This window comes from Bufo gargarizans, chromosome 2, assembly GCF_014858855.1.
Source record: "Bufo gargarizans isolate SCDJY-AF-19 chromosome 2, ASM1485885v1, whole genome shotgun sequence".
Lineage (NCBI taxonomy): Eukaryota > Metazoa > Chordata > Amphibia > Anura > Bufonidae > Bufo > Bufo gargarizans.
The window spans coordinates 509,878,939-509,892,874 of NC_058081.1; the positions used below are offsets into that span (position 1 = coordinate 509,878,939).

At 40.3% G+C, this 13,936-nt stretch overlaps 1 protein-coding gene across 2 annotated transcripts in view; it reads right to left on the minus strand.

Moving 5' to 3' along the window:
- The window catches only part of CRACR2A (calcium release activated channel regulator 2A), a 181,379-nt gene that overhangs the window by 20,481 nt on the left and 146,962 nt on the right, over positions 1–13,936 (minus strand). The window contains exons 10-14 of one of the 2 annotated variants that reach the window (XM_044277943.1): positions 12,734–12,779; positions 12,306–12,397; positions 8,580–8,916; positions 7,861–7,993; positions 4,485–4,566 (exon numbers count right to left, since the gene is read on the minus strand). In XM_044277943.1, coding sequence (XP_044133878.1) covers positions 4,485–4,566; positions 7,861–7,993; positions 8,580–8,916; positions 12,306–12,397; positions 12,734–12,779 — 690 coding nt within the window. Of the gene's footprint in view, positions 1–4,484; positions 4,567–7,860; positions 7,994–8,579; positions 8,917–12,305; positions 12,398–12,721; positions 12,780–13,936 lie in introns of both variants that reach the window. The other variant, XM_044277942.1, reaches the window with a different exon arrangement.

Sequence of the window (13,936 nt, forward strand, 5' to 3'; positions counted from 1 at the left end):
AGTATCGTGGTGTTCCTTGAAAACCTTGTGTCATAAAGCGAGAGGCACAAACAACCTCCCAGGAGGACAAAGATCAGGAGCCTCTGCCTGGGCTGCCTGAACCTCTGCCTCCAATTCAGGATAAAGAGCAGAGACAACCACCCCTTAAGCCAAAATGAGACCCGGGTCTTCAAAGTTCCCCCCTCCCGGAAAACAACGTGACAGGGCATCCGCCTTCACATTCTTAACCCCAGGGCGGAACGTGACAACAAAATTAAACCTTGAAAAAAACAAAGACCATCTGGCCTGTCTCGGGTTCAGACGCTTGGCTGACTCCAAGTAGGCTAAGATTCTTATGGTCGGTAAACACGGTAATAAGATGTCTGGCTCCCTCTAGCCAATGGCGCCATTCCTCAAAAGCTAATTTGATGGCCAACAACTCCCTATCTCCCACATTGTAATTTCTCTCTGAGGAGGAGAGTTTCTTAGAGAAAAAGGCACACGGTCGCCATTTGGCAGGAGAGGGACCCTGAGACAAGACTGCACCCACACCCGCCTCAGAAGCATCCACCTCAACAATGAAGGGAAGAGAGATATCGGGTTGTACCAACATGAGAGCAGAAGCAAAACTCTCCTTGATACTAGAAAAGGCCTTACGCGCTTCTACCGACCAGGAGGAAAAATCTACCCCCTTTCTAGTCATATCAGTGAGTGGCTGAACAACAGAGGAATAATTCAAAATGAACTTCCTGTAATAATTGGCAAAACCCAAAAAGCGCATCAGCGCCTTCTGATTCTCAGGAAGCTCTCAATCAAGCACAGCGCGGACCTTCTCGGGGTCCATGCGAAAACCAGAAGCGGAAAGAAGAAACCCCAGAAATTGAATTTCTGGAACTGCAAACACACATTTTTCCAGTTTAGCGTACAATTTATTCTCCCGCAAAATGAGCAAGACCTGACATTGGTGGTCCCTATGAGTTTTGAAATCAGGATTAAAAATCAAAATGTCATCTAGATACACTAGTACAAACTTCCCCATTAAATGAGAAAAAAATGCTGTTCACAAAATGTTGGAAGACAGCTGGAGCATTCATCAAACCAAAAGGCATAACCAAATTCTCAAAATGGCCCATCAGGGGTATTGAATGCCGTCTTCCATTCGTCCCCTTCTCTGACCCTGACCAGGTTGTATGCCCCTCTTAAATCCAACTTGGAAAAAACTTTAGCCCCAACAATCTGGTTAAACAGGTCCAGGATCAGAGGAAGCGGATAAGGGTCACGAATTGTGATACTGTACAGCTTCCTGAAATCCAGACATGGTCTTAAAGAACCATCTTTTTTCTTAAAAAAAAAAAAAAACAGCGGCAACAGGTGACTTCGAGGATCGTATGTGTCCCTTTCTCAGGCTCTCAGAGATATAAGTACGCATACCGACCCTTTCAGGTTGGGAGAGATTGCATAAACGAGACTTAGGCAGCTTGGTGCCTGGGATGAGATTAATAGGGCAATCGTACTCCCGGTGAGGGGGCAGCTCCTGAACACCACTCTCAGAAAGCACATCCAAAAATTCAGAGAGAAAAGATGGTACAGTCTTAGTAGAAACCTCTAAAAGAGACGTCAAGAGGCATTTCTCTCTGCAAAAGTCACTCCAACCATTTATATGCCTCGCTTGCCAATCAATGGTGGGGTTATGTTTAGTGAGCCAGGGTAGCCCCAAAACTAGAGGCGTAGGTAATCCACTTAGGATGAAACACAACACATCCTCAACATGAGCATCACTCACAGTCAAATGGATATTGTGAACTATGCCCTTTAAGGATTTTTGAGAAAGTGGAGCGGAATCAATAGCAAAAACAGGTATGTCCTTTCCCAAAGTGCATACCTGGAAACTATGTGTTACAGCAAATTGACTATTAATGAGATTGTCAGCTGCTCCACTATCTACAAAAATCTCACAAACAATGTTCTTGCTCTCTAGCGCCACCCTGGCAGGTAGGACAAAACTGGAACTACAAGCAAACGGAAAAGCTTCAATTTCCGCATCAACCATGCCAGTGGTAACAGATGGAAATTTTTTAGAGGATTTATTTCTTTTTGTTTCTTTATTACCCTCAAAACTCTCCCTGGATCGTCTAGAGGGGCAAACATTTGCTAAATGATTTATACCTCCACAACAGAAACAAACCCTCCTTGGAGAGCTGAATCCTCTATTATTAGGGGATTGAGAGAGACTGAGACCCCTGTGCACTGAATGAGACAGACCCACTGTCCTTGGACTGAATATGACAGGAAGGAGTGATCTCTCCTCTCTCTCTAAGACGCCTGTCAATACGAACAGCCTGAGACATGGCAGACTCCAAGGAGACAGGTCTCTCATGAAATGCAAATGCATCCTTCAATCCCTCTGAAAGACCATGGCAAAATTGACTTTGGAGTGCAGCATCATTCCAACCAGAATCAGCTGCCCATCTCCGAAATTCTGAACAGTATATCTCTGTGGACTGTTTACCCTGGCATAAAAGACGCAGTCTAGAGCAATACGATCCAGATCATCATATATCTGACCCAGGGCTACAAAAAATGAATCCACCGGTAGTGAAAAGGCCCAAGACTGAGCGTTATCCCTGAGCAGCGAGATGATGATCCCCACTCTCTGCTCCTCATCACCAGAGGAATGGAGAATTAGGCGAAAATGGAGTTTGCAAGCCTCTCTAAAACAAACAAAATTCTCACTACTCCTGGAGAACGTATCCGGGAGCGAGATCTTAGGCTCAGAACAAACTCCATGAATGCAAGCTGAAGCGGTCACCTGAAACTGAGATAAAGTTTTACGGAGATCTGCTACCTCCAGTGTAAGAGCCTGCATGCTTTCAGTCAAGAGTAAAACCGGATCCATGCTTAAGATGGTTTTGGCAGTTTATAATGTCACAGATGGTGTTGCAGAAAACTAGAAGACAACAAATGAAGATCCGACTGACTTGATCCCAAACTAAGGAACATAAGGGTGAGCCCTGTAAAAGCCCTAGCGCTCTCCCTGACTTCTCAGCCCATGCAAAGATCTCTATGATAGATAATTGCATACCCTCGTGCCTCAACTGTATGACACCTGAACACCCTATAATAGTGAGGGGACACGACCACCGGCTCCCTACACTTAATACGGAGGGAGTCAGGGTCACCTAGGATCAAGCCAACAGGAAAACACAGATAAAGGAACAGACTTATCTGTAGAAGCATCAGTTGCAGCATCCAGCATAAGCACAATCCAGGAAGTTGTATAAACCGCAAAGTGATGCAGTATGGGAGGGGATTTAAAGGGATGCAATCAGTGCAACTAGATGACAGCTGAGAGAGAGAAACGAGATGACAAAACGAAAGCAAAACAAAAGAACCTCAAGCAAGAGGTTCTGAAGAACATCTGTCAGAGCTTCTCAGATATCTGGCGGTGACAGCGAGGCTTTGTGGCGAATCAAATTTTTCCTGAAATTTGGATCGAAGTCAATTTGTTTCACTTTGATTCGCTCAACATTACTTAAAACATATGCAATAAACACATTAGTGACCAGTCAGGTTCTGCCCAAAGCTGCCCAGTGACTGACAGGTGCACTATAGAATCCCTTATAGACAGGGCAGCACTGATGAAGGACCAATACCCTGAAAGCAACCTCAAAGTAGATGCTCAAGAATATGATTTTTGGGGAAATGATATGGCCTTAAAGTTTTATTTTTAGATTTTGATACTGATGACCTATCCTCAGGATCAGTCGGGGGACCAACACCTGGGACCCCCACCGATCAGCTGTTTGAGAAGGCACTGGTGCTCTTGTGAGTGCCGTGGCCTTCTTGCAGTTTACCAAGCATAGTACCATACATTATATAGCAGGTGTGCTTGGTATCGCGCTTAGCCCCATTTAAGTGAATGGGGCTGAGTGCAATACCAAGCACAGCAATTATACATTGTACGACGCTGTGCTTGGTAAACTGCGAGGTGTGCCGGTGCCTTCTCAAACAGCTGATCGATGGTGTTCCCGGGTGTCAGACCCCTACTGATCTTGAGGATAGGTCATCAGTATTAACACCTTGGAAAACCCTTTTAAAGTTCAATAAAGTTATATTTTAATTACCATAATTTCTAATGTGTTATAGTGTCTTTGTCTTACTTACATAGAAATAAGGAGGTCCTATCATGGTGTTAGATTTATTACCCAGGACAAGCAGTGTGTTTCCCTCTCCACTCCTTACCATGACCCTTAGGTAATTCCCTACCCCACTGCTTGCTAAACCCCTTATGCTCTGGAAAGGGAGATCTACACTGATTCTTTCCACCAAGTTGCAAATGGGATGGGATTAACCTGATTTGGGCCCTCACTAGCTAAAGGCCTTATAGAAGCAATGTGGTTTGCCTCTATGGGACACCCTTGTTGTTTAAAAAATAATTTCCATTTAGTGAAGGAAAATAACATGTCAGAGTAGTCACATAGTATTATTAGTGGAGAATGAAAGACCTTTCTTGCCCAGCTGTGTCCCAGAGTTGCAGTGCCACCTGGCAATTGTCCACCGTTACCGTCTTTACACTGTAATCAATGCCTGCATGACCAAAGGGAAACAGGATATGTTATAGCAAAGGCATCTATAATGTCATTTTAAAGGACCTGAACACTGAAAGATTGTTTATGTTTTTACTTAAAAGGGTTCTCCGTGAATTAAGAAAATGAAAATACTTAATTATTTTACTATAAATATATTCCCTAATACCTTTGATTAGTTATAATCGCTTGTTTTGTGACTTTGTTTTGTGTGTTTTGTGACTTTGCCAAGCATCTTCTTTTCACAAAGGCAAGTGTTGAGCCACAAACAGCACAGACACCAGCATGTAGTTTCAACAATAGAAGGTTAGGTAGGGTCCAAGTTAATGAGGTGAAATAGGGACCTCAAACTAATTTTTCAATCTGGGTCCTATACAATCATCACTCAGTATCTGCCTCTACATTGCTTGCGAATGGGCAACAATACTCACTTACAAAACATAAACAGTAGGAAAAAACTAATTCTGAAGGTGCATTTAGACGCACCAATTATCAAGCAGATTATCAGGAACAACCGTTCCTGCAAACGGTCGTTCCCAACAACCTGCTCATCTTGATGTGCCACCAATCACCTGTTGAAAGAGTGAAACGCTCTTTCATCAGGTGATCCTGTCGTTCATGCAGGCACCACCAATTATGGTCTGGGTAGATTGTTATAGCGCTTTAGAGATCCCCCGTCCTCATACAGTCATCTTTCAGCACTTCCTTCCCGACAATCGGCCGCTGCCTCGCCCCATGAAAACCTAGCTTTACATTCAAGACATCAATGTGGAATAATAGAAAAATAGACGTTTTTATATTCTGGTTGAAAATAAATATCATTTTAGTTCCATGTCAACTTTCAGAATCTAATTTTGTTCTCTTCGATGTGTCATACCCATTATGTATACATTTTTATAAATCCTTATTTCTTGTATTTAGCTGTTGAAAAATATTCTCAATTAAACGGTGGATCTCAGCCTGTTTATATTAACAATTTCTGCCCTAGAAACAAGTCATTGACATGTGGCGAGAGAACAGGTTGAAGCTTCACCTTTGACTTGTTGGATTTGGCAGGCAAAAAACATAGAACGACAATTTATGATGGCATTTCACTGCAGGAGGAGAAAGAGCTCTAGAAATAAGGTATGCATGGCTGGACACTCTTAGTTTTTGGCAGTAGTATCATAGATCGCGGTCTGTTCTTGCTGCATTGATAGAACCCAAGGGAGATATTCAACTTTATGTTTGAAGGACCAAAGCAAGAGCCTGAATGGGTAATGGAGCATGAAAAGGGAAGTGTTTAAGCAGGGGTTTATGCTTCCTAAGACATTTACAAAGGATAAACACAAATTTTTATTCATCCAGCTACATTCTATCTAAGAAGCTAATAAGATCCTAAAGGAGATTACAAGCATCTGGTCCTATTAATATTAACATTGTATAATTAGTCATAATCATTTAGCCCTTTAATTTAAAACATACTGTGGATCATTTATGGATGTTGTTTGCATTCTAATGTAATATATGGATTTGGAGGTTCGTTGGCCCATTTTGGAAGTTAGAAGAACTACTGTATGCCCGTTATGCTATTCAGAAGTAATGTATACATTCACGGATGGTTTAAGTACAAATGTGTGTTATATAAATGTTGGTAAGTTCGAAATGATGCATGTCAATAAAAAGACTCTTTCAAATGATCTTTTCATGGCTCTTTGGTCAATTTACAACCTCCTTGATTGAAAATATTGGTAGCAATGGAATAGTTGTGGAGTGAAGGGCAGACCATGTAATTCAGGATGGAACGCAAATAAGCTATTCTGCATTGGTGATAAACTTTCTAGTAGATACTGCACTTAGGAAATTGGATCTTTTCCCTGGGTAAAGTATGATTTTGGGTGTATTGCATGGTTGGCCATTTATTTGATTTTCCACCACCTTAGCCCACTGCTATATATCTGCATAATAACTTTTTATCTTTATCTTTCAATCTTGTTCTTCCTGTCTTAGTCAGCCTCCAGTCTCAGTTTATACTACGACGCAGCCCCATCTTGCTTCTTCCTTTGCTATATAATGTGTGTTCCTGTGTGCTGCACAGAAGTTAATGTGTCTACTATATGTCTGGACCCCAAGAACACCAGTGCAGGAAGCAGTTTGAAAGGTTGATTGTCAAGATAAAAAGGTCATCAAGACATGCAGATGGATTGCAGATGAATTGGATGGATTGGAATTTGAACAAAATGTCTATTTTTTTCTTTCCTAGAAACACCTTCTCTTGTCTGATGTTGCAAATCACCCCCATAACTGCTGTCTTTTGAAGAAAGCAGCCATGTTTTTCTTATCCAGTACAACCCCTTTAAGTGCTGAGCTGCAGTACCAGGTACAGCCCCTAGACATTATCTATGTTGGTTCTGCAAAAGCAGACCCTTTTTTTCAAATCCTGGATTCTATAGTAATCAAAGTAAGTTATTTCTGCAAGGTAAATCTAAAAATCATATCAATATCTGTTTCTGTACTTTTAAAGTTGAGATTAGCAGGAATCATCTATGACCTTATTGTAAACCTGCTTTTTGGAAGCCAGGAGCAATATTCATTCAGGATGTTCAGGAAGCACTGTACATGTTCCGCTCCCCTGCTGGTGTCTCTTTCCGATCATATTAAAATGGTGTTCACTGTGCACTATGGATCCTTTTTATATAGTTTCATGGTGTGTTTTAATATAAATTATGCTGATGTGATGCAAAACAGCCAAATGCCTATAATAAATCAAGAGAAATATGCATGAGACAGAGCACAGGCTGCTGCGATTCAAGGGAAATGGAGGCTGTTGACTGTATTTTCTTCTGCTGGACCAGTGGGAGTTTTATCACAGATGTAGAGTATTCTTGGGTATACAGAATTTATCTGCTAGATTTGGCAGTCTCAGATGAAGCTGCACAGCTTGGCAAGAGCAATGTCACCAAAATATTCAAGGAATTAAACTTCAGATTTTGTTTTTGATTTTTTTTTATATATTATAATCCACATGTGCCTGAATAGCATTTTTTATTCTGGACATTATTATAATGAACAGGGACGTCCATCTCTGCTTAGGTTTTACTGCAATGTGTTGATCAGCTGCTTGCTAGGAGGAGCAATACAAGGGGGATCAGATAAAACTTTCTCCCTCGTCTCTCGGTAAAAGATGTAGGTACAGATGATACTACCTGCCTGTCTCCCTCCTCTAAATAATGTAGGTACATATTACCCCTCCCCTGGTCAATGGAAAAAAACATATTAGGCAACACATTTGGCCATTCATTTGAATTACACCTACCTACTGTGGCAGAGGTTCCAGGGTAAAAACTGTCTTCACAAAATCTTCTTAGAAACGATGTTTTTCCCACACTGGAATTTCCAACCATGATTATTTTAAATAATCGATCCGGGGGCCAGTAAATATGTTCTTCCTTTAAATAAACCAATTTAAAATTATTCTATAATATGAATATAATTCTTGAGAACTTCATTTGGGAGTCACATGATCTGACTGCCAAAAGTATTGGACACTGAAAATACATTGATAAACAATTAGGTATAATGCCAAAATTCTGGCTTTCTACAGTTCAGTAGGAGGAGCTCAGATCCGAACTGCATCGTGTTTTATTATTGAGCTAAACATAGAAACAGTATGCAGTAAGCTCCAAAGCTCCCCCCACTGGTGGTTACAGGACTGTAAAGACACAAATCTGGGTATGTAGACTTTCTAGTAAATACTGCACTTGAGAATTGAATATTTTCCCTGGGTAAAGTATGATTTTGGTTGTATTGCATGGTTAGCCATTCATTTGATTTTCCACCACCTTAGCCCACTGCCATATATCTGCATAATAATTTTTTATCTTCATCTTTCATTCTCGTTCTTCCTGTCTTAGTCAGCCTCCAGTCTCAGCTTATACTACGACTAACTGTATAAACAGTATGCAGTAAGCCCCAAAGCTCCCCCCACTGGTGGCCACAGGACTGTAAAGCACAAATCTGGGTATGCAGACTTACATTTGGTAAAGTCTCTTTTCCAACTGGTTGTCCTCTTGGAGAAGATGGCAAGTCCTCATGAGGAATTTCTTCTTTGTTTTGGATTTCCTCTTTAGTGTGCGTAAATTTTTCTTCTTTCTCATCCACCTCCTGCCAGTCATTTAATGGTCTCTCTTGTTGATTGTCTAAATACTGAGGAAGATGATCCTCTTCAATGGAGATTATTCTCCGTAAATGGTGACCTTTACTCTGTCTGTTTTCCAAATGGCTGTCAGTCTCTGTTGTAGACGTGCCAACACCATTTAACCCTACAGAGTTCCGTTTAGGTGGAAAAACATCATCGTCTTCAGATGACTGACTGGAAAATAAGTAAAACAATCTTAAAAATGTTGACCAAGTGAAAGCTTAGTATTGCAACTGAGAGAATGCAAAAACCAAAAAAATTGAGTCCAAGTAGCCAAAATGTCCACTTAAGCAAGACAGAAAGAAGGGTAGGTGGAGAAGGAAGTGGATGCTGTCTAGGGTGCTACTAATTAATGGTGGGGCAAGGGCACAGCTTTTTGGATTAAAAAAATGTGACTGCTCATGAAACTTCAGACTCACCAGTATTGGTTACAGAACACCACAGATTATGGACACTATATTAGGCCCAGATTATTAAAATCTGCAGTGCAATGTCCAGGGGACCAAGTTACTACAGCCAGAGTATGGTAAAGTAACTGATAACTTTAACCATGAGTAGTAGCTCTACCTCTCCTTTTTCCCATATGAACCTTTTCTTGGCCTGTTTAGCAAAATTTCTGGCAAATAAGTGCTATTTTGAAGCCTATTGTTACATTGTGACATCCATTACAATTAAATCTATTTTAAGTTGTGGCCTGCTTGTTCCTAGGTGTGCACCATTGTCCATATTTTGGCTATAATTCATCAAATTCAATTAATTGTGAAGAGGAACAATAATTGAATGTGTCTCTTAGGATGTTCTTCCAATTAGTGAATAATTAGCGGATGTGAGAATGCATTAAAATGTAAAATAGTCTACCCAGCACATGGAAGTAATTTAGGCTCTTATAAAGCATCCTAAAATTAGATGTTCTGCTAACAAAAAATATATATTTATATAGTTAGGGGGCAGTACTTCAGCCTTATATGAGAGGCTCGTGTATACACTAGAATTTTTGGATCATTAATGATTTATTTTTTAATCTGCAATAAGGGTCAAAAATTAAGATCTACCGAGTATTGTGTGCTTGGAGGAACCTACGCAGAGGATTGTTAAAAGCCACTTCAAACTGTTTATATTTACTGTGAAGAAACAGTTAATGGATGACTCAATGTTACTTGATGAATGGGGTTAGCCTAGGAATATAAAGGGACTGTAAATCTAACAAATAACAATTACTTGGATCATTGTCCATGATCTTGTCTTTTAGGCTAGTTGCACACTAGCAGAGGAGATCCGCGGTGAACAGCCTGCCAGGTTGCGCTGTATCTCGCGGCATTGTCGGAGGTTTGTAAAGGTCTATCTGTAATCTATTCTCTGTAATGGGGACCAAGCAGAGGTCCAGCCGCATTCCGGCAAATATGCGGCAGCAGTTTTCTTTCAGTCATATTTGCCAGAATGCAGCCAGATCGCCGTCGCTAGTGTGCAACTAGGACACATTTATTGTTCTTCCCCTGTCACTTTTGTTTGGGAGCCTGGGGCAGATTGTATATGTCCTTCCCCGAATGATCCCTTGACCACCATCAGGGCAGTAAGGTGATGCTGTTGTAAAATGTCTAATCCAATGCACCCTTACCCTTCAGCTCTGAACTGATGTCCAGTAGACATGAAAACATTTAAATGAGTTACATAGTGAAATAGGAAACACATGTCCATCAAATCCATCAAGTTCAACCTTTCCCAATCAATTATACAAGAATAACTGGTAAATGATTTATAACCCTCAATTCTATTTCCTTTAGAAAAGCATCTAGTTGCTAATATAATAACTTTCTATCAAAAAGATTGTCCCCCTTCATACATGGAGTGGCCCATATATTTTTTTATATGTGGGTATAATACCACATAATTGATTGGTCACAGAGGAAAGGGAAAACAGAAGACTTTTTAAAACTAATGACAACATTGATTGTAAAAAGGTATTATCTAACATGGTGTAAAACCACAGTTGTGTAGTTGGAGCCAGAGTCATGGAGTACGAGTTGGGAGCAGTTTTGGATGGAGTAAGAGACAGAAATGGTTATTAAATTCAGAACTTTTTGCATATTCCCAGGGGCTGGATTCAAGGTTCCCTACTCAATGGCGTCACGACACATGTTTACATATACATACACCATATATATATGAAACACATACACATAAATACACCATATATACACTACACACACATACCACCCAACTAAGGAGCTAAACTATCAGCAGCGCGAAGCAATGGAAGCTGCCCTGCCACGGCCGGAGCACTGGATCAGGACTCAGCCGGTAACACAGTTCTCCGATCCAGTTGTAATTTTAACAACTGGATCTAGAGAACTGGAGGGAACTGGCTGAATCCTATGCCTGCATATTCCCTTTCATGGGAATATTATTTAAGTTTAGAAATTGTAATCATATAAATATCTGCTATGTTCTATCAAGCTAAAGCTCCAATTTATCAAAAAAACAGTCTAAGGATCCATTCACATGGATCCGCAAAACACGGACACTGGCAATCTGCATTCTGCAATTTTCAGACCGCACATTGCCGGCACTATAATAGAAAATGCCTAATCTTGTCTGCAATTGCGGACAAGAATAGGACATGTTCTATTTTTTTGCGAAAACGGAAGCATGGATGCGGAAGTGCGGATCCGCAAATGCGGATGCGGACAGCACATTCCGGCTCCATTGAAAATGAATGGGTCTACAACCGTTCCGCAAAATTGCGGAACGGATGCGGACCCATTTTGTGGACTTGTGAATGGACCCTAAAACTAGGATACACATTTGGCCAACAGCTGTCTCTCCCCGTCCACCCATACATATTCATGTTCAGCATAGCTGAGAATGCATATGTAGTATAGTGAACCTCTGGTAGCGGCTTCTCTCCAAAAGAACAAAAGGATTAGGCAGATGAAATCCAGCATGTCATATGCTTATCTTCCCCGATATCAGCCATTGGGGTGAAATTCCTTCTGTGTAAAACAGAGGAAGAAGGTCACCCCTGAACATGCCTGAAGTCATCTCTGAACTGCGAGACAACAGGAAGACAGTATTAAGGAAAGTACATAATACAGCTGATGAAAAGCCTTATATCACAATTTCACTATAGTAAATTTGTTATTACGAATTACTTATACATTAGCCATTTATACTGGAGTCGGAGCTGGAGTCATAACGTGGAAAAACAGAGAACTTGATGTTGAGTCGGAAGTTTGGCTAACTACAGTAACTCTACAGCCTGCTGACGGGTAAAATTACATACAAATGAACAGAACGGAGTGAATTAATATGGAAGTAAAGTAGATTTTAGAGTTATTTAGGTAATGTCAGGGCTGTAGAAAAGAGAGGAGGACCACCAGGGATCTACTATTTTTTTTTAGTCTAAAAATGACTGTAGACTTGGCCTCTTTGAAGGACTAGTCTCAGGTAACAGGCTATTTGTGCCTGAGAAGTAAATCTGATAATGGACAAAATTCATTTCACACAATCTTCCAGGAGGTAACAGCTGGACTTCTAGCATAAGGACAATTAAAGATTATGGTTACCTTTTAATTGTAGGCTTTTTTTCAAAATATTTCCCAACTATAGATCCAGATCTTTGATTCTTCATTGATTTAGAGTGATTTACCTTTGATTTCTAGGTAACAAAAAGGGAAAAAAATGTTTTGTGTGATCTAACAAAGACATTTAATATTTCATTGTACAACCCAATTACTCAAAATGAATGTCTACCCTTGATTTAGTTAAAACTCAATTCAATTTTCAGTTTTTCTTGTTGTCTACCCTTGAGCACCATTCTGTTAGGCGCAATTGTATATGGAGCAGCAAGATGTGCATGTACACTGCCATTCATTCTCGATGGGACTGTCAGAAAGCTGTGTATGCTGTTGACTAGCTAGAAATGGCAATGCATATGGGCCCTTTTTTAAAATGAAAGGCATTTCCTGTGCTACAAACTCACATTCTCCTGTACCTGCACGTAGCTGTCTCTTTCATCTCGTAAATGTTTATTCATTTCCCTGGAAAAAAGAATTGTAACAATAATCACCTAATTTATTCTAAAAACATTTGGGTTCATTTATTAAGACTAGCATTTTAGACGCCAGTCTTAACACGCCTTGCGCTGGCGCATGATGTGCCTAAGTAATGTAGAGGCACCATCCTCTACATAACTTAGGCGCATCCACCACCTGCCTAAATCTACGTCAGCTCCCTTGCTGGAGTAGATTTAGATAATTTTCTACGCCTAATGCAGGAGTAGAAAATGGCAAATGAGACGGGCCGGCTGGCCCTCTTCCTTTCTCATACCATGCCCCCTTTTTTAGACCTGACGTGAGGAAGGAAAAGGCACAGATTCGCAAATCTCCTTTACAATCGAATCTGCAACAAAATTTTTAGTATATTTAATAATAAATGACCCCCATTGTAATGGTGAGAAGAGAGTGTAGCTGATACAAAAAAATAATAAAATCATAATAAGGAGAAATTATAAAATCTATCTCATGAATTTGGTAGCACCATGTGCATGAAGCCTGTATAGCGGCACCAGAAGTCCCAAACATGGAGCCTCTGTTGGATGTCCCCATTTAGGTATTTGTAGTAAAGGAACTTTACTTAGAGAACTCAATAACATTAAATGATGACATAGTAATAACCAACCTTTACTTTATTTGTGACAAAGAGGGCAGCCCTCTATTAAAATTTCTAGTTCACTAATATGACTGGCTCTTAACACATCTCCTGTATTTTATTGGACATATTAATGCATGAATATATGCATAGAATATAGATGTTTGCTGAATCGTCAACTAATGTGAACAACAATATATGGACATTAATATCCATTAAATCACCGTCTAAAAAACACAGATTTTATATATCAGTTTGGCCAATTTTTGTATTTTAATTTAGTTTTATGCGTGAGCTCTGCATATTATAAGCCTGGATCACCAAATAAGGTATTTTTTACATTTTAATGTATGCTTATATATAAGATGAATTAATAAAATACAGGAGATGTGTTAAGAGCCAGTCATATTAGTAAACTATCTGTAGCATTTGGCACTTTGGGGTGAATGGTAGACTGGGCTCCACACCAGCTGGTGAGTTCCCTCAAACAGTTAATCCCTGACACCCAGCACTTTCTTGTACATGCCCCACCATCAATGTCAAGCTA